This window comes from Trichogramma pretiosum, unplaced genomic scaffold (assembly GCF_000599845.2).
Source record: "Trichogramma pretiosum strain Unisexual culture from Peru unplaced genomic scaffold, Tpre_2.0 scaffold90, whole genome shotgun sequence".
Lineage (NCBI taxonomy): Eukaryota > Metazoa > Arthropoda > Insecta > Hymenoptera > Trichogrammatidae > Trichogramma > Trichogramma pretiosum.
The window spans coordinates 262,286-283,641 of NW_019641031.1; the positions used below are offsets into that span (position 1 = coordinate 262,286).

Genomic DNA, 21,356 nt, shown 5'->3' on the forward strand with positions numbered 1-21,356 from the left:
GACTCCATCACTGGTACACACACACACACCCACCGAGCGGACCGTACGGATCCGAGCATATTATCGTCCGATATACAACGTGTATGCTGGTCCAGCCTTCGCAAATATATATGAACCGGTCGCGATCGCTCGACTCTTCCGCGATCCTTTCGGACTTGCGCCGAAGCTCGAGCTTGACTCTTTGAGCCGTGATAATCCGTTTAATTATCTCAAAGTCTTCTCATTCCTTTTTTTACATCGTATCACGATGCGTAAAGTAAATTTTCGTCGCGAGGGGTTGATTTATCGACGTGCGCGCGAAGAGGCGTTGATTGTTGATTAGTCCGATATAGGTAAGCAGCTGTTGCATATATATATATACCTGCTGCAATATTTATACAGCCGGAGGCGGCAGGTCGAGCGAGCCAAGCTAATTAGCAAACGCGCCTATATATATGGATTTTACCGGCTCGCGATGACTTTTGTTTCGGATTGTGCATCGTATACGCGCGGCATTTCCATTTTCCAACACGCCCAATAGGCGCAATTTCGGACACTCGGCGAGCCCGTGTGCGAAATAAATTGCTCATTATGCCCCATCGCTTTACAGAAATCTGCCGTCTCATTTTTCTTTCTTTTTTTTTCCTATATACCTGCAGAGATACGGACGCGTGTATTGTGGATCGATCGCGCACGATTCGATGTACGATATTTTTGAACATCTATAAGCACGAGCAAAAGTAATTCGACGCACGTATACCAAGTTATGCTTTATCCCCTGTCATTTCCGCTGTTTTTTTTATTTTAGAGTAAAGCTGATCTAGTTCAGGCTCGTATGCTTGTATCGACGAAATACAGCAACAACGACCCATTGAGATCATTTCAATTTGGTCGGCGATAAAAAATTAACAACAACCGACATTTTTCGATGCAATGTGTAAGAGGTCTACATTTCGGAGGCAAATAGTCGTAAGAAAGAATTCCGAATACGTATAATCGTCCTTAAAAGGATTTCTTCGATTTATCGTATTTGACGCGGCTGAGTCACGCTGAAAAATAAAGCTGATCCCCTCTGACGCGAGCGCGAGCCTAACATTGTATACAATCGAATCAATCCTAAAATTAACTATCTCGCACGCACACACACACACGCATATAAGGCCGCTGCGAGCAAACTGTTGCCATCAGGACTTTTTTTTTCTCTACCATTTGCGCACGGCTGCGACTAGACTCAGTCACTATGGCGACTGAGAGTTCGATAACCGCGCAGAAAGGCTCCTTGTTGTAGCCTTTATACACGTACATGCGCCTTGTTGTATGCATGTGTGTAACTGCGCTGCTGCTGCAGCAGCAAAAAAAGGACAGTCTGGACGAGCTTCGCGTGTAAGTGAGTGTATGCACGTGTATGGATGACGATCTACTAGTCGCCGCAGCCGCCGCCGCCGAGCGCCACCACTAGCTCGACTGCATAATATATGGGCCAGCAGCGACGCTTATACACACGTACAGTGCAGTAGGGGATTTACGAGGATTACTCCCCCGAGCGGCTGGAAATTAGCATGTTATAAAATGCGACCCATATTATAATGCCGTACGCAAGATGTTTTATGTAATGCATGTTTCTGTTGGCACCTCTCCTCCTCTCCGTCCAATAATTGTGATCGATGGAAAAATTACTGGAACCGTATGAATATTCAAACGGGCGACGCGATCGATCCCCATTATTTCCTGATAGATAACAATTATCTAGATCAAACTGAGAATCGTAGGATCGAAAAATTGACTGAGATATGATTTCTCGAGAGAGAGGCCGCATTTTTGCATTAACACACTAATTTGATTGCTCCCCGCTCTAATTTATGCTCGCTGAATTTTAAAACTAATGCGAAATAATTTAATTCGGAGTTATTTTTTCGATATAATCGCAACATTATAGTTGAAGATATTAAAAAATAGGTCGTACCGTGTGTAGCACATCGTACATAGTTGTTGCATATTAAACTCACGCAAGGTTGTAATGACTCCGACATGCATGTGACTACTTTTTCAATGAGTAATTCTATAAAGTAATCCTTGAGTCGTGACTTTTTTCACAGCTTATAACTTTCGAATTACCGCATTACAAGGATAAATAATTCAAAGAAAATTTAAAAATAATCATTCGAGTTTATGAATCAATTGAAAATAATTATTACTTGAAAGCACTAAACTTACCGTGTACGAATAGTTTTGTCTCGCGAACAGCGTGAAAAGTTGTCATCGGAATCACAAAAACTCACACAAAGCACCAGTAAACAGAGTCAAAGTTGCCGAGCGCGAAATTTGAAAGTCGGACGCGGTGACAGGAATTGTCATGATATCTACCAAAAAAGAGCGGGAAAGTTAACGTCGATGGTGCACGGCTCGCAGCCGACTAAATACCGTTGATGATATGCAAAGGCCTATAGGGGGTCCCTTTATACGATCGGCAGCTATATAACTATATACAGCCTATAGGCCATACAAAACACACTTACGGAATGGACTGGCTCGTGTGCCGCCGCCGCCGCTGCAGCAGCAACAGTTAAGGAGCACACAGGTCGCGTCGAGGTGTGTATATTATGCACATATATATATATGCACACACGCACACACACCTGTTTTATGTTTAGGAAAGAATCTATATACGGCGGAGTAGTAGTGACCGGCGGTGCCGCGTGCTGGACTCGCCGCTCGATTGAGGTCGATGCCGCGTATCCGTTTCTGCAGCCGACTGTTTCGCGCGCGCCGCAAACTCCGTATATACTCGCTATATATGCAGTTTCACATGTATATACATATGCATCGCGAGCCGACTCGTATCTATCGATTCTCTCGCTGGACTTGCTCTCTCTCTCTCTATATATGTGCATATATTATGGCTTATGTACCGTGTACTTGATCGTACCTATGGACTATGCAGCGTATGGATGAGAGATTATTAATACGAGCTAGCGAGCGGCCCAACTTTTGTACAGTTGCAAACTCCGGCTAATCCCAGCTACGCACTTTGTATAAAATAACGCCTTGTACTTCTGATTCATCCATCGTGCGCGCCTTTGATCATGGAAATCATTTTACTTTCGTGTTTGTCTTGACACAACGTGCGATGATCGCAATTCTATAAATTTACTATAATGAAAAGTTATATCAAGCGCTCCTATAAGCGCGTTTGATAAAGTACATGCTCGATCAATTTTTACATATCAATTGTCATTGAGTGCGCAGCATCGATACATTGGCCGCGGTATCTTTAACTACACGACAATTATCCAATTTGTGCCTGTAAACTGTGCCGATTAAAAAAAATTAAACCATATCGATTTTTAATTTATGAATTTCATCTTATCGATACAGACTGCATCGGTTATTCTACTTGGGAGTATATAACGAGTGACATCTCGTCGAAAATCGACGCTCGGAGCGACAACTGTACGCTCGTGGCCGAACGTTACTCGGCAAAACAGGACGCTGTTTGAACTCGATCGATACGAGTTCGCATGATAACTATTTCTTGTATGATAAATCAATCCATCGATACAAATTCATTGGGTTTGTATCGTTGATTACATCTAAATGGGCTCCGCGTTTGAAAAATCTTTTAAAACCATTTGGGGAGGCCATTTTTTCTAAAAGCATTTAAATTCTCAATTTGAATCGAAATAGACTTATGTAGCTTTAAATCTTAAATCTAATTGTATTTCGTATTCAAATGTATTTAATATCATAAAAATTTCACTGGTAAAATTAAATTTTACCTATTCGAAAAATATCGAAAAAAAAATATTAATGTTACACAGTAAACATCGATACTTAATTTTAATCAGATCCGTTAAAAAAAAAATATGTAAAGTGATAATAAACGCGTGAAATATTAGTGTTTCGACAGTTAGGAGATGGAAAGAAATAATTAACGAGAAACCATTACAAAGAGTATGGGATAATTCGTTGTGCGAAGGGAGGTAAAAATTGTACAACATGATACATGGGGATGTGCGAGCGAGCATGCGCGAGAGCTTGCAAAAAGCGCCGAGCAGCGCATGTGCGCTAAATTTCAATTCTCGCTTTCGCATCATCGAGACGAGGAGCGCATGGCGAAAGACTAATTAATGGTGCGACGCGCACTCGTTCGGTATATGTACAAAATTTTGCACATTACCACCGAAAGGCCGCGGAGAAGTAGCCGCCGAATTTTTAAGATTTATAATTTTGTCGTCGATCGTTGAGTAAACGGCTCGGGATCCGAGAGTTTTATAAAAGTGAATCTCGAAGCAGCAGCGATCGTCCAAAGAGGAGGCATCAGTGCGACGACGAAATCGTTTGTCGAAACAGTGTGCTTCGCGCTCCGAGAGACAATTGGCATTATACGTACACGGACTCGCAACAGGTCAGCATGTCGTTTTTAGCTTGTTGCTTTCGACGGGTAAGTACACGATTATGAGATTTTCACAATTTTTTACACAATTTTATACGATAATTTTTGTGTATTCTATTATTGGTAATTGCATCGTTACAATTAAAATAAAATCGCGGGTGGTAGTAAAAACTCCAACGAATTGTGCAATACTTTGAATTTCATAAAAAAATAACGATTAAAAAAAATTTAACGACTATATGATACTTGTTTGTTATTTGTTTACTGCAATTGAAAAATATCGTATGCTTGGGTATATATAAAAAAATGGAACGACTATATGATATTTGTTCGTTATTTGTTTACCGCAATTAAAAGATATATCGTATGCTTGGGATATACGAACATGTTAAGACTCAATGATATAGTTTATCGATTATTGAACCGACGTAACTTTGTTAATAAAAAAGTTGAGCGCTTATAAGACAAACACAGACGCACATAGCGATGCATTTTATGAAATAAACTGCCTGCCGTTCTCTTTACGTGTTATTTTTTTTCATTTTAATTGCGAAATTAAAAAAATTGACGGAAACAGAGCGCGCGCGTGCCTCTTCATTTGGGAACATAATTGAGAAAATTCATATCTCGGAATAAGCAAGCGATCCCAGGTCTACGCGTAAATCTCGTTTGTAGCTGCTGATATCCGATGAGGTGGTGCGGTGCAACAACGATCGCCGAGCGTAAAAAACTTGATAATAACTTCTCATCGGCAAATCGAGCAGTGCGCCGGCGGGGGCGAAAGTAAATGCGGGATGCGGGAGCAATATTCGAAGCCCCCGCGCCGCGTAGGGAACTTTTGTTCGATCTTGCGAAACTTTGTCGGAAGAATATACAGGAGCTGCTGTGGATGTTGTTGATGTTTCTTTAATCGGCTAGAAGATTTTCTCTCTTTCTCGGGTATATGCTCGAGCCGCTCGCGCATATAAATGTCCGAGCATTTGTCCAGTCAATAAGGTTTGAAGAACATTTCCGTGCGGATGGAGCTTCTCTCTGGCGGACGGAGCTTTTCTCGCTCATTGAAAAAAAAGGAATAATCTCATTTAGCGATAAAAAGAAAGAAAGAGAGAGTTAGAATAGGTGTGTGTGTGTGTGTTAACGGTAGGCCGAGTGAGTGAGCGCGAGACAACGTCATTGTGTATGTGCCGCGGAGTCTGTTGTTTCAGTCGTCTGCGTAACTAGGTCAAACAATGAGGGAAGCTAGGGAGAGAGAGAGAAAAAAAAAGCGCGTAACTAAAGCACGTGTGTGTGGTGATGGTGTGTGTGTGTGTGCAAGCTCGCACATTGTTTATACCTGCACCAGCCTCGAGTCTCGTGCGCGTACCAATTTTTGTCCTCGGATTTCAAGGATCGCGTGTGCAACAAACAGAGCCGCCGACGAGAGAGAGCGGATTAAGCTTCTCGCGAGCAACCACTGTTTGCTCGGATTCTAATTTTGCAAGCTCGAGCCACCCCGCCCCCCCTGCCCGGCCGCAGTATAACCATCGGTGTGAAAACCGACGAAAGAAAAATCGAATCGACGATTCTCCTCTCCAGAGCTCGATACGATCTATCGTTTTGCTCGTTGTTTTGCTGCATATGGAAATATATGCGAGAAGCCTATTATAGGATCGGGCCCTTATGTTACACATGCAGCAGCTCTCCGCTGCTACATTGTTATAACGCGTGTAAAGCACACACACGACTCGAAGAGCAACGGATAAGCGACGCGCGCCTTGTATATATTACGTCGTTGTATATATATTGCGTTGTATGTGCTTCTCTCTCTCTCTCGCTCTCCCTCAGCGCGGGCTTTCTTCCGTTAGGGTGAACGGATAAATTTTCCGCTACTTAGCGGATTTCATGCCCGCGAATCATCAAAGGCGCATAGTATCGTCGTCGTCGTCGTCGTCGTCGACGTTGATGCCTAGCCGATGTGTTGTTGTCGGCCTTGCTCCAATCAGGGCCTGCGAGCTATTAATAGCTTATAGGGCTTATATAGGCAGCAAGCGGTACAGAGACATGGACCGAGCCAGGCACAGTGTACACACTCGCCACCGCTTCACTTTTTCTTTATTTGCTTTAAAAAAAAAAAAAAAAAAAAAAAAATTGCTGCGCGCGACGAGCATATACCAATATATACACATGACGTTGTCGATGCCCCCGTGTGTCGATGGCAGGGCTATATAGCTCGTCGATATGCCCGCCTGTAACGTATACGCGGATTCTCTGTTCAATAAATTCAATCAATATTCCACGACTCAACGACGCATTTTCGGAACAATATACACGAAACATCGAGAGCTTTCTTATATACTTTTCTCTGCTCGACGCTTCGACGATATCCAATCGAATCGCCGAGTGACTTTTTTTCGCAAGCTCGCGCCTTGATCAGTAAGCGCCATCCGGGCAAACAAATTGTAGGCTTTGTGTATTATTATTATTTACATCGAGACACGAGCTACTTAGCTTCGGGCGCTCATTTAAATACATGGAAATGCTTGATTTGTATGCGGTCAATGCTGTGCACTACTCGCTCCTAGCTGGTACGGGTTGCTGCGCGTTGTTGCGTGCCCCGCGCTATTCTCAACTTTTAGAGCCGCCGCCGCGACGACGATCGTGTGACTACTGCCAGCTAACTTGTGCAAGCTCGACTCGCATACACACGCACGCACACACGGGGGCCTGGCGCGCGCGAGCCGAGTAATTGTCTTTTAACCTCGTTCGTGAAAGACGACGAGCTCCGAGAGTTTTCCCTTGTGATGCGTGTGTGTGCGCATGTAAGTTACGAATTATCAAAGTTGTCTCTTCGATAGTTCGTACTTCTCCCTCTTGGCGCCTGTGCGGCCTATACACCTGCTTGCATGCGAATGAGAGAAGCAGCAGCAGCAGCAGCATTCGTAATAATGCACAACTTGGCGTAAAAATTACCACCGGCTAGGTATAATCAGCTAGTTTCTATCCCTTTGTTTTTCCTCCGATACAACTTGCGCACGTGATCATAATGCCAACTCGTTCGAGCTTCTATATAGCTTTGCAAGACATGAAATAAACGATGTTAAATCAAATAAAATATAGCCTTTTCAATGACGGCTCATTGGTTATTGCAGCGTAGCAGGTTCACGGAAGCCAGCCAGAAGCTCATCGACGAGGTGCCCGACATCAGCTGGGAGAACACCCTGGGGGCGCCGAACGGCGTGCCCTTCGACGAGGCGACCAAGGATCTGTTGCGCGCCTGCATCGACCAGAAGATGCCGACGCCCACGACACTGACCGAGATCATCAAGCGCAGCGAGAACTTCCCCGTGCCCTTTCCCGTAAATACCGTGCGATCGTTTTCCCTGAGAAATCGAGGCATAGGCATCGACATTTTAGAGGTATGTATTGCAACAGCGCGAGGCTCGATTTACCTTGGCAAAGAGATTCAGAGAGAGAGAGAGAGATGCGCAGCTTTGGAATTGTGAATTTTAAAGGGTGTAGCCTAGCACATACTTAACGCGCTTTCCTTTATCCTAATTCGGACGTTTCAATCGAAGGTTAACGTATGTGTATAAGCAACAAGTATACATGTATATTTATCGAGGTACACAGATAGATATAAAATTGGCTCGGGTAATATCATTTGCAACGGAAATTAATCCAAGAAATTTTCCTGCTGGATTAGATTTATGTCGATCGATCGAGAGAAGGATTCCCCATTTTTCTATCTGCAGCAGGGAAGACGATTCCTTTTAGTTTTCTATCGATGACTTTAAAAGTGAGAGTGTATGAAAATACCGAGGGAGAGGGTGAAGATGCGAACTTTATAGCGCTCGAATCGTCTACGAGATTCGAACTTTTCTCGACTTGGACATTCTTCCGATCTTTTTTTTTTGTTTGTCTCAATATATCAAGTACAAAGCGTCTGCTGCAAAGCTATACAGTTCGACTCTAAGGCGATGCTACTATATACGTACGCTCGCTCGCGAATCACATTTCTTCGTCTGCGCGCAAATATTTGACAGTCGTATATCGAATATTCGATGGCGCGACAAAGCGTCGCGAATAAAAGCTGCAGTCAAAGCCCGAAAACTGCACTTGGCTTATACTATGTACGATATATATTAGCGAGCCAATAGATGCAGTATATATAGCTGCGAATTTTCTTCGTACGTATATAGAGGATGTGTCGAAGTCGCGAGTCGATCCGCTCGATTCGCATGGCTGCACCACCAGTCCTCCGTGTATATGAATTTCAAAAAACGATTGCATCATTTCATTCGACGAACTTATACGTACACTCCAACGTACGTATACTCGTACATATGAGTAAATCTCGTGAAATTTTATTATTTTGCTACTAAAATAAAACATTTCTTTTTGTATACAGCACACCTGTGAAATTTTTTTTTGGGACTTGTAAGTAATTCAGAAACCTGAAAAAAATAGTGCCCATCAAATTTGGATGAGGGTTTTTGGTGATTTAAAAAAGTACATGTTAAAGCTAAAGCTGATTGAACATATTTTTTACACAAAATGTGATCCTATACTTGGTTAAAATTTTAATATTTCAACATTTAAAAAAAGCACATTGCGTTATCTTTTTCAAAATGTCGAAAACTAAAATGGTCAGTATAAATTGTGCCATTTAAAGTAAAACTGTTGATGTGCAATGCAAAATTCGATTAAAACGCACTGAAAATCAACAATGGGTGCGGGCAAAGATCATGTTTATATCGTATATAACTTTTTTTACAAAGCACGCACACTAAAAATAGACACACCACTCGATTCTGCTACTAAAAAACTATTTTTCCCCATAATTTGGCAATGATTTATGGTGGGGCCTATTGGGATATTGGGATTTTATAAAAAAATCGTTAAAATACTAAAAATCGAGTTGAAATTTTCTTAAGAGTGTAGAAAGTTCGGGTAACGACGTACACCATTCAGTGACATTTCTTTTGAAAGCACAGTTTCTGAGGATTTTTTTTTTCGATGATTTGGATAAAAAAGCTCGATGGGCTTATTGGCAATCAGAATTTAAAAATTAAAAGTAGGATGAGTTGAAATTCAAAATGCCTAAAAAACGCTGTAAAATGCATTTTTTTGTATGAATTTAAGTTTGGATCCCACTAGAAGTTGTTCTCAAGAAAAGAAATAGTTAAAAATTTAACACAAACAAACAATGCCAGGAATGGTAATTTTTAAGTTTTCACACGAATATCGCGGAGTCGACACGAATATTACAATTTGCACGAGATTTACTCATATAGCATAGCCGCACGTGTATAGCTCACACAGAGATCAGTGATGCACGACACAATGCCATGCGCGCTATATACCTGTAGGCTGCAGCGAGCTGCGAATTCATTACAAAGTCCAAAGGGCATAGATGCGAGCTCATGGCTAGGCTTGATCATCGCGTCATTGGCACACAGCTCTCGATGTATTACGTACACAAACGCATCGCAGCATCTGCATCTCTCCCTTTCTCTTCTCTTCTCTTCTCTCTCGCTCTTGGCTGCACGCTCATGGCTTCGTGACATGAGTGCGCAATAATTTCAAAGCCATATAATTAACGCACACCTTGACGCTTCTCAATTTTCATCATCGTCGTCGTCGATGCGTCTCGAATCTCGCCACGGATGATGCGCGGAGCAGTTCAACGCCAACTCGGCTTATCCGCTGATACACGAGGCCACACTCCCACTGATGGCCAACTGGCTGCGGCACAAGCGCCAGTACGGCAGCAAAGTGGAGCGGGCCCTCTACCGCGACATGACCCTCATGCAGCTGGTGCAGCGTCTGCTGGAGGCGCGCGCCATGCAGTTCTACGGGCCGGACGATCGCTACTGCCTGCTGGACGGACGCGCGGGCCACGGCGGCTGGGAGAACGTCGGCACGGAGCGCGAGAAGGAGCCCCTGGTGCTGGCCCACTGTCTGTCCTACGACGAGATGAAGCTCTCGGCCATGATCGTCGTCTCGTCGCACACGGAATTCATCAACGACGGCTCGAGAGAGAACCGTGGCATCGTCTGCGACGACCCGGACTCGATACAGCACCGTGGCGTCATCATGAGCGTGGTCGGCGCGAGGTACTTTGATTTTTTTTCGAAATTAAATTACGAGTCTTGTTGAACGAATCGTGTGTGTTCATCAGGTTTGAAAAAGCTCGCGTCATGGAGTATCAAGATGTGCTCGTATCGCATTCGCAAAATAGCGTCGAAAACGGGTAAGCCGCGGATCACACTCTTTGCACTTACTCGAATGAACATAGTCCTGAACGATAACTCTTGTCCAGGTACGGCACGTACGTGGAAAATATTCCGCAAGACAAGCACGAGCTGCGCAACGTGTGGGCGCGCTTCTACGGCCACGACTATCATCCGCTTTACGAGGAGGCCCTGAAGAGGGCCAAAGCCAAGGACAACAAGAGGTACGTCACTCTCACGGGACACGTGATATTCGACGCCGAGAATTACATGAAGCGAACCCTCATGTCCGTCGAGATGATTCTGCTCGAGGCCAACACGAGGGCCGAGAAGCACAACACCACGGCTTTCTTGCACGTCGTGGGATTCGGCTTGGGTACGAGCTGCTACTTCCTTGCTTGCTTATACGTGCTTATGATCGAAATGTTTTGCAGATGTCTGGAAAATCATGCACGATCAGGAGATCTATTTTTTAAAGACCTTCGAGATAGCTCTGCGCAAAATGAACAAGAAGCTGAGGTACGTATCGGACATAATGTTCTCGTACTTTCGCCACCAAAAGTGCGGCGGAGCTTCCAACGGGGATTATCTCGGAGGTCAGTGGTAGACGCACTCGTTAAATAAATTTTCATCGATCGAATGATTTCTCATGTTTTCTATTTTTTTCATAGATATCAGGATACACTTTGCCTTGAGGGAGCCACAGACCAAACTATTTCGCTCCAGCGACGCCAATAAATTGCTCGTCGTTACGTACGCCGCCGATTCGAACTCGTATCCAGGTACACGCGCAGCGGCTAAAATGTCATTTACGCGTGTATGAAAATTAAATAATAATAATGCAACTTCACCCGATCGCCACAGGTAATGAATTTTGGGGCAATTATTTAACGGCGAGCGGCAATCCGGCCGCCGCGTGCAGCACTCAGATCTCCGAGCTGCACAATCCGAGGATAAACGTCCGCTGCAACGGTGCGAGTCTGCACGTCGCGTCGCCCGAGCACGGCATTTTACACATAGGAGATTACGTTAAGCTTCACTTTACGTAGGTACGTACGCGAGAGAAAACACCGCCACCACCAAATTCATAATTTACTTTGCCCGCAAAATTAATCGTAATGGCTATTAGCCGCGCCTCGAGGAAAAAAAATAAATAAATGCATTTAATGTGTGTGTCGAACACGCAGGATCAAATGAGCCCTCTGGGCACGGCCGACAACCAATCGCGCAGACCGTCGCGCTCGCCGCGCAATCAGCGCAGCCGCAGCGCCGACGTCGACTGCCTGAAAAAGTACATGGAGAAGCGGGTGGAGGTGCGCCGGCACACCGAGGCCGGCGAGGTGTCGCGCTGGATACCGCTCTCGAAGAGAACCTCCCTACCGGCCCGGGAAAACGTGATTAACACTCTGGCGAAAACGAAGATCGTCGGAGGTAATGACTCAGCTGGAAATAGAGAAGGTGACAAAGATTTTGTAACTGGCAGAAAATCACGTAGATCGATTGATATTATAATTCACCCTCGTATTTATTATATATTGTTGGATAATTTTCTGTCATAATATATAGTCGATGATTAACATCGCTGAATGCTATATAGATAAATGCCGTAGAAACTCGTACATATATGATTTTCTAGATTTGAACTTATTACATTTTTTAAGGTAATTTTTGTTGTGAGCCTGCATCGAAATTGTCGCAAAAATTCTATTAGATGCTTTTTGGTAATGCGAAAATCTCTCACCTTAATCGATTTCCCAATCACTGTAAATTTTTGATGAAAATAATTCTTATTCGGCAACAGGGTTGTAAAAAAAATAAATTAAAAAAACCATAAATCATAAATCTAATTGATTTATGAATTAAAATTATTTTAATTCACGAATCAATTTTGATTTTTGAATTAAACTTTATTTATATCTTTAATGATTTAAATCAAATTTCATGTCTCCAGTGTCTTTGAGTTATTCATGCCCCAGGTATTGAAAATAACCAAGAGTGAATTTCTAGTGTACGTTGTAGCTCTTTTAGGCTTTTTAGGCTCCAGGAGATTTAAATGGACCGGAGCAGACTTCAGTGGTAGCTGGTTTCTCCAGGGAGTTTGAATCCTTTTGAGCTTCTCCAGGTGTCGAATATTTAAAGTATTTATATTATCTTAATTTTCTGGAGCCTAAAAAGTCTAAAAGAACTATAACGTACACGAGAAGTTCACTCTTGGCTATTTGAATTAAGGGTGACCAAATAATTCGTGCACTCCGTTTAACAATAAAAACACAACAACAACAATCTGTATTTATTTAACTAAAATTTTGACTTTAACTTGACGAAATATAACGTAAGTGTTTTGGCATCAAAGGGTTGACGCTGACGTGAAATAAGAGCTTGGCTGGCCAGGGCGAAAAGGCTCTACCTATAGCTATAAGCTTGCGGAGCGATAAATAGCAACAAACTGAAAATTTTACAAGCAAGAAGAAAAGCCGCGACAATTTTGCACGTTTTTGCCACACCAAGCAACCGTTACAATTTGAACAAAACTGGAGACATGAAATTTGATTTAAATCAAGTTTAATTCACGAATCAATTTGATTCGGGTAATAAAATTAATTTAATTCAAAAATCGAAATTGATTCGTGAATTAAACTGGATTTAAATTAAAAATTGATTCAAACTTTTACAACCCTGTGTCGGCAAGAGGTGCGCGTAACGCTTTCAAGCCAAATCATGCCATTGTTCTATGTGGCCAACACAGGACACATCTACTACAATCCGGGAGTGGAGCGGCTGTCGCCGCGCAGAACCAACGCCTCCGGCCGCGAGATAGCCGAGCCGGTGGCCAAGTGGGTACCCGCGCGCTACAGCATCGGCACCTGTCGCGCGGACCTGAGCTTCGAGGACGAGTCCCAGAGGGCCGCGGCCATGATCCGCCAGTCGCAGCGCAGCCACAGCGCCGACGTCAGCTACATGATGGCTGCGAGGCGGGACTCTGCGACCTCCCGCTGGAACGAGCGCTACGTGAATCTCGGCGACGCGCACCACCACCATAACAGGCCCGTCGTGCCCATGCTCTCCTATCGCTGGATGCCCGAGACCGGAATAACGCCGGGCTCGCGCTACATACCCTCGCCGCTGATCGGGCGACGGACGAGCGACGGCGCGGCCCAACCGCCGGGCAGTCCCAATCGGTGGCTCACCTACGTGCGCAATCCCACCCCGAGTCCGGCCCAGAGGCGCATGTCCGAGCGCCAGATGTCCGAGTCCGAGCAGACGCCGAGGGTCGAGGAGGAGACCGAGGACGAGGACACCGTGACCCCGGAGGACTCCGCCGCCAAGGACGAGCAGAGGAAGAAGGAGGTGGCCGTGCTCGGTGGCTGGCAGCCCGTGAGAAAATTCGAGTCGACGACGCAGACGGCCACGATGATGACGACGACGACGACCATGACGACGACGACCGTCAAGAGCCCGGTCGCGACGGCGTCCACGGCGACCCACGTGACCACTTCCACCTCCATGGATAGAGGAGACGAGGCACAAGGTGCTTACACACGGTTTACTCCACTTTTTCCTTTATATTTTTATCCGAAGCTCCTCGATTTTTGTTGTGAACCTGCTAATCTACCTATAGGTGTACCCACACTTATAAATATTTATCAAGTTCAACTATGGACACGCTCATTTTCATTTTATATATTACTTACGTGTTTCAATTTTAACATTACCAAATATCCTTCATTTTGAAAATTGAGTCTTTGCATTAATTAAGTCTGGTGAATGAATATTTTTAAAAGTTCAACGATTCAATATTACAATTAAAAATGAAAATCCTCGAATCGATTTATTTTACTAATTGTTTTACTCTGAATTTGTTCTTTTTCCCGGTTTTTTCCATTTTATAAAATATTAAAAAAATCATAATTTTGTCGCAATAAATTTTTCAAATCATACCTTTCAAAAGTTAATAAAAAAAAAAACTACTTTGTCTTCTTATAATTGCATGCAAGGAAAATATTACCTTGTAAACTGAAAGAACAAGGTTGATGATCAACTTTTTGTAAATCAAAATATTTGGCATTCATTTATTGAATTAATCAACTGTTCTTTCAATCAACATCATTTTGTTTCCAATCATGACACGTCTTATTTTCGATAATACTTTTTTTAATATAAACTAATAATCGTTATCAACGGTGAAGTTTTAATCTTTGTATATATAATGTATGTACGTATGTTCATGGAAGATGCAGATTTATCTCGTGAACAACAAGATACCATGCAGGTAATTCATTATACATATCATATTAGAAATAGCATTAACTTTTTTTTTTCATCATTTAAGTAAATCTGCTTTTTCAGTTTATATGTTCATTTGTCCCCAATGTCTGAATATCGATGTTTGCAAATGTAAATATAGAACAAAATTGTAAATAATTAACTTGAGTTTTTCCCTGATTTAAAATGTAAAATGATTTTTTTTTAAATACTACGGGTGATCGCTCACCTATAAAAGGTTACTTATTTTTTAATTTTCACGGGAGTGTTCATATTATTTTTAAAATCAATTTTATAATTTATAATTTCAATGAAAACAGCTAACTATCGTTGAATTGATTTTTGGCATGCATTTTGTAAAATTTTGAAGTTCAACAAGAATTTTCTACAGCGAGTCGAGACGAAAGAGGTAACTGAAATTTGGTTTTATTATGCATCAACAGTGCCGGACGACAGCCGTGTAAAGCAGCGCTTGCGCGAGCTGTACGATTTCAAGACCGAGACCGAGTGGCCGAAGCGAGTCCGGCGCGATTCGGATCGAAGCTTGCTGTGGATCAGTAAAAGCAGCAGCGAAGAAGAAAAACCTCTTCACGTTCAGAACGCTCAACAACAGCAGCAGCAACAGCAACTGCAACAACCAAATCAACCTCCAGCGCAGAAGCAACGGCTTCAAACTTCGCAATCGTTGCCGCAGCAGTCGGTGACTCGTCAACAGCAGCAATACAAGCTGCTGGAGGAAGAAGAGTCGACGTTGGTGGACAAGCAAGTCGTCGTCGAATCGGGCGGCCCGGTGGTGGTGGCGCAGGTGCGTCGCAACAGTCAAGAGCTCGAGTTCAACGATCGTACGACCTCGTCGAGCAGCAACCCGAGCACGTCGAGCACCCGCGTGTCCATCTGCTCGGTGCGCTCGCTCCAGTCGTCGAGCGGCTCGATCCGTCGCAAACTGCCCGAGCCGCCGACGCAGATGTCGCGGCGCAGCTCCAGCAGCTGCAGCAACAAGGAGCAGGTCTTCGAGCCCGTGAACGCCGACGACGTCTTGCTGGCGGCGGCGGTGGCGGCAGCGCGACCCAGAGTAGCTGCTCCCTTCAAGCTGCGCGATCAGCGTCGCACCTACTCGGACGACTACGAGAATCCGGCGCGTCGGCAGCGGCTCGTCTCCGAGGCGAGCTGCTCGTCCTCGAGCGGTGTTGGTGGTCCCCCCGCCGGCGTGTTCCGCACCGGCTCCATCTGCGTCAGGACCTCGAGGTTGCCCAGCACCGAGTCGAGCAGCAGCAGCGGCGGCTGCTCCTCGGCCTCGGTCTACAGTCCGCTGATCGGCAAGCGCGGCAGCATCGAGTACAAGCCGAGCGGCCAGCGTCGCGTCGAGATTCAGCACCGGCGCACCATGAGCCAGTACGAGCCGAGGCCGAGGCTCAGCGGCGCGCAGCCGGCGCTGATGCCGGGCAGGCCCCGTACCCCGCTGCCGCCGCCCGAGATCGAGGACCTCTACAAGGATTTCAGGGCGGCCTCCGTGGCCACCGCCAAGGGTCCCGGATTCTCCTCGAGACAGAGAAGGAACAGCACCAGATACAAAGTCTATCTCACCTAGTTTTTGGCCTCGTGGTTTGCAGCCAAGACCAAGTGCACCGTCACTTATTCCACTTTGGTGTAATTCCAACACTTATACAGAACGAATGTTTTACCATAATGGTCTTGGCTGCAAATTACGACGAAAAGACTCTAATATATATTTAGATGATAGAGACGTGTAAAAACAAACAAAATAATAAATCGTACCCGAATACGTAAAATACCCGAAACAATATGTACTAAAGCGCGTATATAATTGTCCTGTAACATATAACAACTGCCCAAAATGTCGCACTGAACGATAATGGTCAATTGCAGTACGAAAATTTATGTACTTGAAAGTGAACAAGTGTGCCAATAGTTCATAATTTAATCAGCGTATTTCTATATTATATATTTCAAGTGTTAAATACGACTTAGACGTATGAAGTATTTCAAAGGTAATTTTTGCACTGTCAGCTTAAATGCTGCTACTTCGATGTAAAGAAAAAGAGTCTCGTTCGGTGCATATATCGAGCTAAACAAAGACAACATCAGCCCCAGCTATGGTATTAATTTTTTCTTTTTTCTAATTAACTAATGATCTACAAGATTAACACGATTAAATATCACGAGGATGTGTATAATAAATCATAATAAAATTATAATGATAAGAAATATTTCATGTTATTGTATTTTGTGAATGAATTCATGTTCTTATATGCATACATGATGTAATAATAATTGTCTTATATTTTATTACAAACAATGCATAATTGTCGTCTATGTAATATAATATGTGTGTATTATATTTACGTTAACATTGAAATCGTTGCTGGTCAAATAAGAAACATATTTTACAAAAAAATTTGATTGTACATTTATTATCGACTCATTCGCAAACAAAAAGACACCATTGTTAATATTTTTTACATTTTTTACAATTCTCTACAAAGTAATAATAACATTAACAAGAAGCCCTATTTAATTTTGGTCGTTTACATATTTTACAATAAACATACATTACAGATTAGAATAATCAAACTTTATTAAAAATAATTTATACTCAACTGATGCACTTGAAATACATTAAAGTTTAAGCTGTAGCATCATTCGTGAGATTGAGCAAGCGCGTTCGTTCCCTTGATATTATTGTTTGCTTTTCGCTCCTTTTTTTTTTAAAGTAAATGAATTGGTAATGAGAATAATTGCAACTCCTGATGTCTTTCTAAAACAGATTAAAGTTTAAGGCCTGCTTTTTAAAAATATTAATTTTAACGCAAACAAGACATTTTCAATTTAGGTTCTTCCGAGTCTTTATTGTAAGATCCCTTGAGTCTTTTTCGAACGTTTATCAATTGACCATTCGTTAATTCACGCGATGAACATCGGACGCGCGTCATTAATTCATCTTCGTTTTTTATTTCTGTTTTAAGAGCTTTTGAGGTCGCACTGTTAGACAGGTTCGATGGAACGCCCGATACGATATTTAAGTTTAGTTGAGCACTGGTATGTCCACCTTTACCAAGGCCAGCTTTATTATTTAGAGCCCTCGAAGAATTTAAATTATTAGAGAACGATGGTAGATTGTTAGCTAAAAATTGATTCGACAAATCATTTTGAGCATTGATCGCCGAATGACTCATTGAATTTTTTACACTGGCAAAACTGTGCACCGATATCATGGATAAGTTGTTCTTATGCTTATCGGTGGAGGTTTGGGAATTTAAGAATTGCGACTTGGAAGTGGAAAAAACGATGCGCGATTTGTTGTTCTCTTGCTTGATGCACGCGATAGCAGCTTTGGCTTGATAAATGGCTGCGGCAGTCGTTTGCTGATTCAAAATCGAAGGTTGATGCAAGGGCTCGGACTTGATGAATATGTCCGGGACTGCGCTAGAAATAGTTTCGTTGCTTTCTTGAGATTTTTGCCACTCCAAAACGCTGCTCAACAAGCGAATGTACCTGGTAAAAAATAACATCGTATTGAGCACGTTATATTTTCTGCCTATGATGGTTCATAAAATTTATAAGAATGATAAGATACGAGAGATTAAATAATCAAAACTAATTTTCTTAAAAAAAATTTATTTTCTTATGAACAGTAATTATGGTTTATTTTATCAAAGCTTGCGAAGTTTAGTAAGAAACGGGCGTTTTTTATATTTCAATACTGACGAATTCATTTCACGATTGACGCATATTTTTAGCTTTCATTGAAATCTTTCACGACGATGATGCTCGTTAATCAAGTTAACTCAGTAAGGATCCTTCAAAGAAGTTCATCTGAAAAATGCATCTTATTTAGTATGTGAATCCATTAATGATTGTTTGGTAGCTATTAAATGTTTACCTCTGTATTTCGTTTGTGCATGCATATTACGAGTTCGTAGATGTATTCGCAAGAGTCTTCCAATTTTGGAGCTATAATTTTTCATAGAAATTATTAATACGTCGCGATACTCGACAAATGTATTTGAATTTTCGAAATATTATTTTTTCACTCACTGTGTTCGAAGCAGAACTGCAACATGTCATTGACACCCGCTGCAATCTCATCTATTACCAATAAGTCAATTTGATGCAACAAATGGTGAAGAGATATGTTTCCGTCTTTGTCGGTCTATTAGTAATTAGTTATAAAAATTATCAATATATTAACGGAATTTTTTAATATTCTTTATCAAAAATGAAATCAAAATATATTGGTAGTATTTTTCAATTAGAGCTTACCAGTTTGAACATAACTGCAAGACACCTAAAGTAACACATAAGAGGCTTATTCCCTGTTGGGAAAGTACCTTTTTCAGCAGCTTCCAATTCCTCTGAAATTCAATTAACAAACAACGATTTTATACGATTTATTTATAAGTAGATTTTTTTTTCATCGACACTAACCAGTTTTCACTCCCGTTTTCTTTTGACAAGAATTCATCATTGGTTTTGACATCTTTTTTAACTCCTCTATGTTCATTTTTTTCTACAAAAAGATACAATTTTTTATAAATAAAATAAACCATTTTGTAGCAAAAATTATATCAATATTCATAATCCATACTCACACTTTCAACCGCGATATGCGAGATAAAAAATACACTCAAAATCATTGCCGTCGTACTTAATCTCATTTTGGCGCTTTTTGTTAAGGACGGCACTGTTCTGGACGCGGTTCTTCACTAAACTTCCTTAAAAATAATAGGCGACCGTAGCTTTTATACGATAACTTTATAGCAAGTCAGCTCGTACATCGAGTTGGTGAATAATGACTGGTTCGAAATACGAATTGCATCGTAATTGGTTCAGTTGAAAAATGTATCGCGCGTCGAATGACCGATGAGTTTTATCATCAGTTTGTAATTCAAATTGATTTAAAATGGCAAAGGATATATTGTTTCGATCCTTTTTTTAATGAAAAACACATATTTACCATACGCGGATCTTTTATATTTTATTTTACGTTCATAACTAAGTCGTAAACTCACTTGATAGCCATTCGAAGAATTTCATTTTTCGATAACTTTTTATCCGGAGGATGAGTGGGTACCAATTTCCTTAATTCCGAAAAGGCCCCGCTGACGTTCTGCTGTCTCCAGCGTTCCCGGCTGTTGGTGAATAACTTCCTCACTCCGATGCTTCCGACTCGCGGACTCGCTGATTCGCCGAAGCCGTTGCTTCTCGGTGACGATGCCCCGTCGGCCTGCGTCCAAACACATGCACTCGTGGTTAAGTAATCTTTTATTACATTATACGAAAGACGCGACTTGGCACTATGCGTTCGCTATTATTCGGGTCAATGGGCTTACGGAGTTGCTGCGCTCCTGTTTTTTTCTGCCTTGCTGCTGCTGCTGATTGCCTTGCTGATCGTCCTCGTCGTCGGTGTCGTGCGAATAAAAATCATCGGACATGGTGGCCTCCTCCTCGTCGTCGCCGCGGCTCGTTTCCGGGGAGTCGCCACCGGCCAGCTCCTCGGCTATTATTTCACCTTCGCCCGACAGCAGCGAGTCCGCCGGCGATCCATTTTCGTTTTCCGACGCACCGCCGCAGCTCGTCGTGCTGCTGTACGTAAGCATTGGCTGCGTCGTCGTTGTTGCCAGCGGTTCATTGTGTCGCATTGTTTAATGAAAAAAAAAAATAAATAAATCATCGTGCTCATTGAGTCATATACGGTATATAATGTTGTATATTCCTAAGCGTCGGTGTATGAAAATAGCAAAAGCGGAAATAGATATCAAGTCCTTGACGCTGACCCTGCAATTCGCCAGATACGAGAAATATAACGAATATTTTTATATCTTATCGAGAATGTAATTTAATATGCCCGGTGCGTTGCATTGTTTCGATCAATCGCAGTAACCTTAGACATGCAAGACTTTTAGACAAAATATTTAATTATAGCTTAATGATTAAATAGTATAATAAAAAGTACCATTTTGAAGATATTCACTGGTACTTTTAGTCAAAATTTTTTCTCAAATAAGCAGAATCAGTTCGGTTTCACTTCACTTTTTTTGACGAACACACCGCTCACTCGAGATCAAAAAGAAATCATCGTCAAATAATAAAAGAACCTAAACGTCGAGGTAAAATAGAGAAACGGCCTGCGTATCTTGCGAATCGTTCGGTGACGGACTGACGAAAATATTCCCGGGACGATGGTCCGGGGCTTCGGGAACATTGCATCCGCGATTCGGGCGAGGGCGGGGCAGTATCGAAGCAAACGTGGGTGGAGCTCCCCATACAGCAGCAGTACAAACGATATCCCAAGCGAGCCTCGCATTGGCTGTTGGATGCTACATTATACCTTGTAACGAATCGATGTTGTGCCCAAGAGACCCTTTAAATTGCTTAATTGATCTTTTTTGATTTTTTAATTTATTTCTCTTGTTTTTTGCATTCTAAGTAAATTATAATCAAGCTCGAATTATTTTTAAAGTCATTATGTTTACGCATTCGAGTCGGAA

The 21,356-nt window shown here is 42.5% G+C and overlaps 4 protein-coding genes across 5 annotated transcripts; 2 read left to right on the plus strand and 2 right to left on the minus strand.

The window, feature by feature from the left end:
- The first annotated feature begins 4,326 nt into the window (after positions 1 to 4,326).
- On the plus strand, positions 4,327 to 11,852 carry LOC106657626. Its single transcript, XM_014379228.1, has 9 exons — positions 4,327 to 4,420; positions 7,501 to 7,767; positions 10,034 to 10,467; positions 10,533 to 10,604; positions 10,674 to 10,960; positions 11,019 to 11,180; positions 11,256 to 11,366; positions 11,449 to 11,633; positions 11,772 to 11,852. Exons 1-8 carry the CDS (start codon positions 4,391 to 4,393, stop codon positions 11,631 to 11,633), a joined length of 1,548 nt encoding a protein of 515 aa, XP_014234714.1. The 5' UTR covers positions 4,327 to 4,390; the 3' UTR covers positions 11,772 to 11,852.
- On the plus strand, positions 11,742 to 16,435 carry LOC106657599. The gene is made up of 3 exons (XM_014379197.2): positions 11,742 to 12,042; positions 13,331 to 14,113; positions 15,291 to 16,435. The coding sequence occupies exons 1-3, from the start codon at positions 11,742 to 11,744 to the stop codon at positions 16,433 to 16,435; spliced, it is 2,229 nt and encodes a 742-aa protein (XP_014234683.2).
- A 699-nt stretch (positions 16,436 to 17,134) lies between these two features.
- On the minus strand, positions 17,135 to 20,961 carry LOC106657627. 2 transcript variants are annotated; one of them, XM_023458043.1, is made up of 4 exons: positions 20,822 to 20,961; positions 20,199 to 20,468; positions 19,878 to 20,092; positions 17,135 to 18,360 (listed from the first exon to the last, which is right to left on the minus strand). In XM_023458043.1, exons 1-4 carry the CDS (start codon positions 20,822 to 20,824, stop codon positions 17,670 to 17,672), a joined length of 1,179 nt encoding a protein of 392 aa, XP_023313811.1. In that variant the 5' UTR covers positions 20,825 to 20,961; the 3' UTR covers positions 17,135 to 17,669. The 2 variants fall into 2 exon arrangements, with proteins under 2 accessions (XP_023313811.1, XP_014234715.2); XM_014379229.2 differs by lacking the exon at positions 20,822 to 20,961 and having other exon boundaries at positions 20,199 to 20,516.
- Positions 18,461 to 19,631, minus strand: LOC106657628. Its single transcript, XM_014379230.2, has 6 exons — positions 19,458 to 19,631; positions 19,294 to 19,375; positions 19,129 to 19,220; positions 18,904 to 19,018; positions 18,749 to 18,819; positions 18,461 to 18,681 (listed from the first exon to the last, which is right to left on the minus strand). Exons 1-6 carry the CDS (start codon positions 19,521 to 19,523, stop codon positions 18,649 to 18,651), a joined length of 459 nt encoding a protein of 152 aa, XP_014234716.1. The 5' UTR covers positions 19,524 to 19,631; the 3' UTR covers positions 18,461 to 18,648.
- Positions 20,962 to 21,356: the final 395 nt, after the last annotated feature.

Bases quoted from the DNA above. Each gene is read 5' to 3' on its own strand.
- LOC106657626 (XM_014379228.1), top strand. From the start codon at position 4,391: ATGTCGTTTTTAGCTTGTTGCTTTCGACGG. The intron at 10,468-10,532 runs GTACTTTGATTT...TGTGTTCATCAG, and splicing joins ATGAGCGTGGTCGGCGCGAG to GTTTGAAAAAGCTCGCGTCA. The intron at 11,367-11,448 runs GTACACGCGCAG...CGATCGCCACAG, and splicing joins CGATTCGAACTCGTATCCAG to GTAATGAATTTTGGGGCAAT.
- LOC106657599 (XM_014379197.2), top strand. From the start codon at position 11,742: ATGCATTTAATGTGTGTGTCGAACACGCAGGATCAAATGAGCCCTCTG. The intron at 12,043-13,330 runs GTGACAAAGATT...TGGCCAACACAG, and splicing joins CTCAGCTGGAAATAGAGAAG to GACACATCTACTACAATCCG. The intron at 14,114-15,290 runs GTGCTTACACAC...ATGCATCAACAG, and splicing joins TAGAGGAGACGAGGCACAAG to TGCCGGACGACAGCCGTGTA.
- LOC106657628 (XM_014379230.2), bottom strand. From the start codon at position 19,523: ATGAGATTAAGTACGACGGCAATGATTTTGAGTGTATTTTTTATCTCG. The intron at 19,221-19,293 runs GTTAGTGTCGAT...ATTGAATTTCAG, and splicing joins GAAAACGGGAGTGAAAACTG to AGGAATTGGAAGCTGCTGAA. The intron at 18,682-18,748 runs GTAAACATTTAA...TGCATTTTTCAG, and splicing joins TGCACAAACGAAATACAGAG to ATGAACTTCTTTGAAGGATC.
- LOC106657627 (XM_014379229.2), bottom strand. From the start codon at position 20,507: ATGCGACACAATGAACCGCTGGCAACAACGACGACGCAGCCAATGCTT. The intron at 20,093-20,198 runs GTAAGCCCATTG...GTTTGGACGCAG, and splicing joins AACAGGAGCGCAGCAACTCC to GCCGACGGGGCATCGTCACC. The intron at 18,361-19,877 runs GTGAGTTTACGA...ATTTTTTACCAG, and splicing joins ATTCTTCGAATGGCTATCAA to GTACATTCGCTTGTTGAGCA.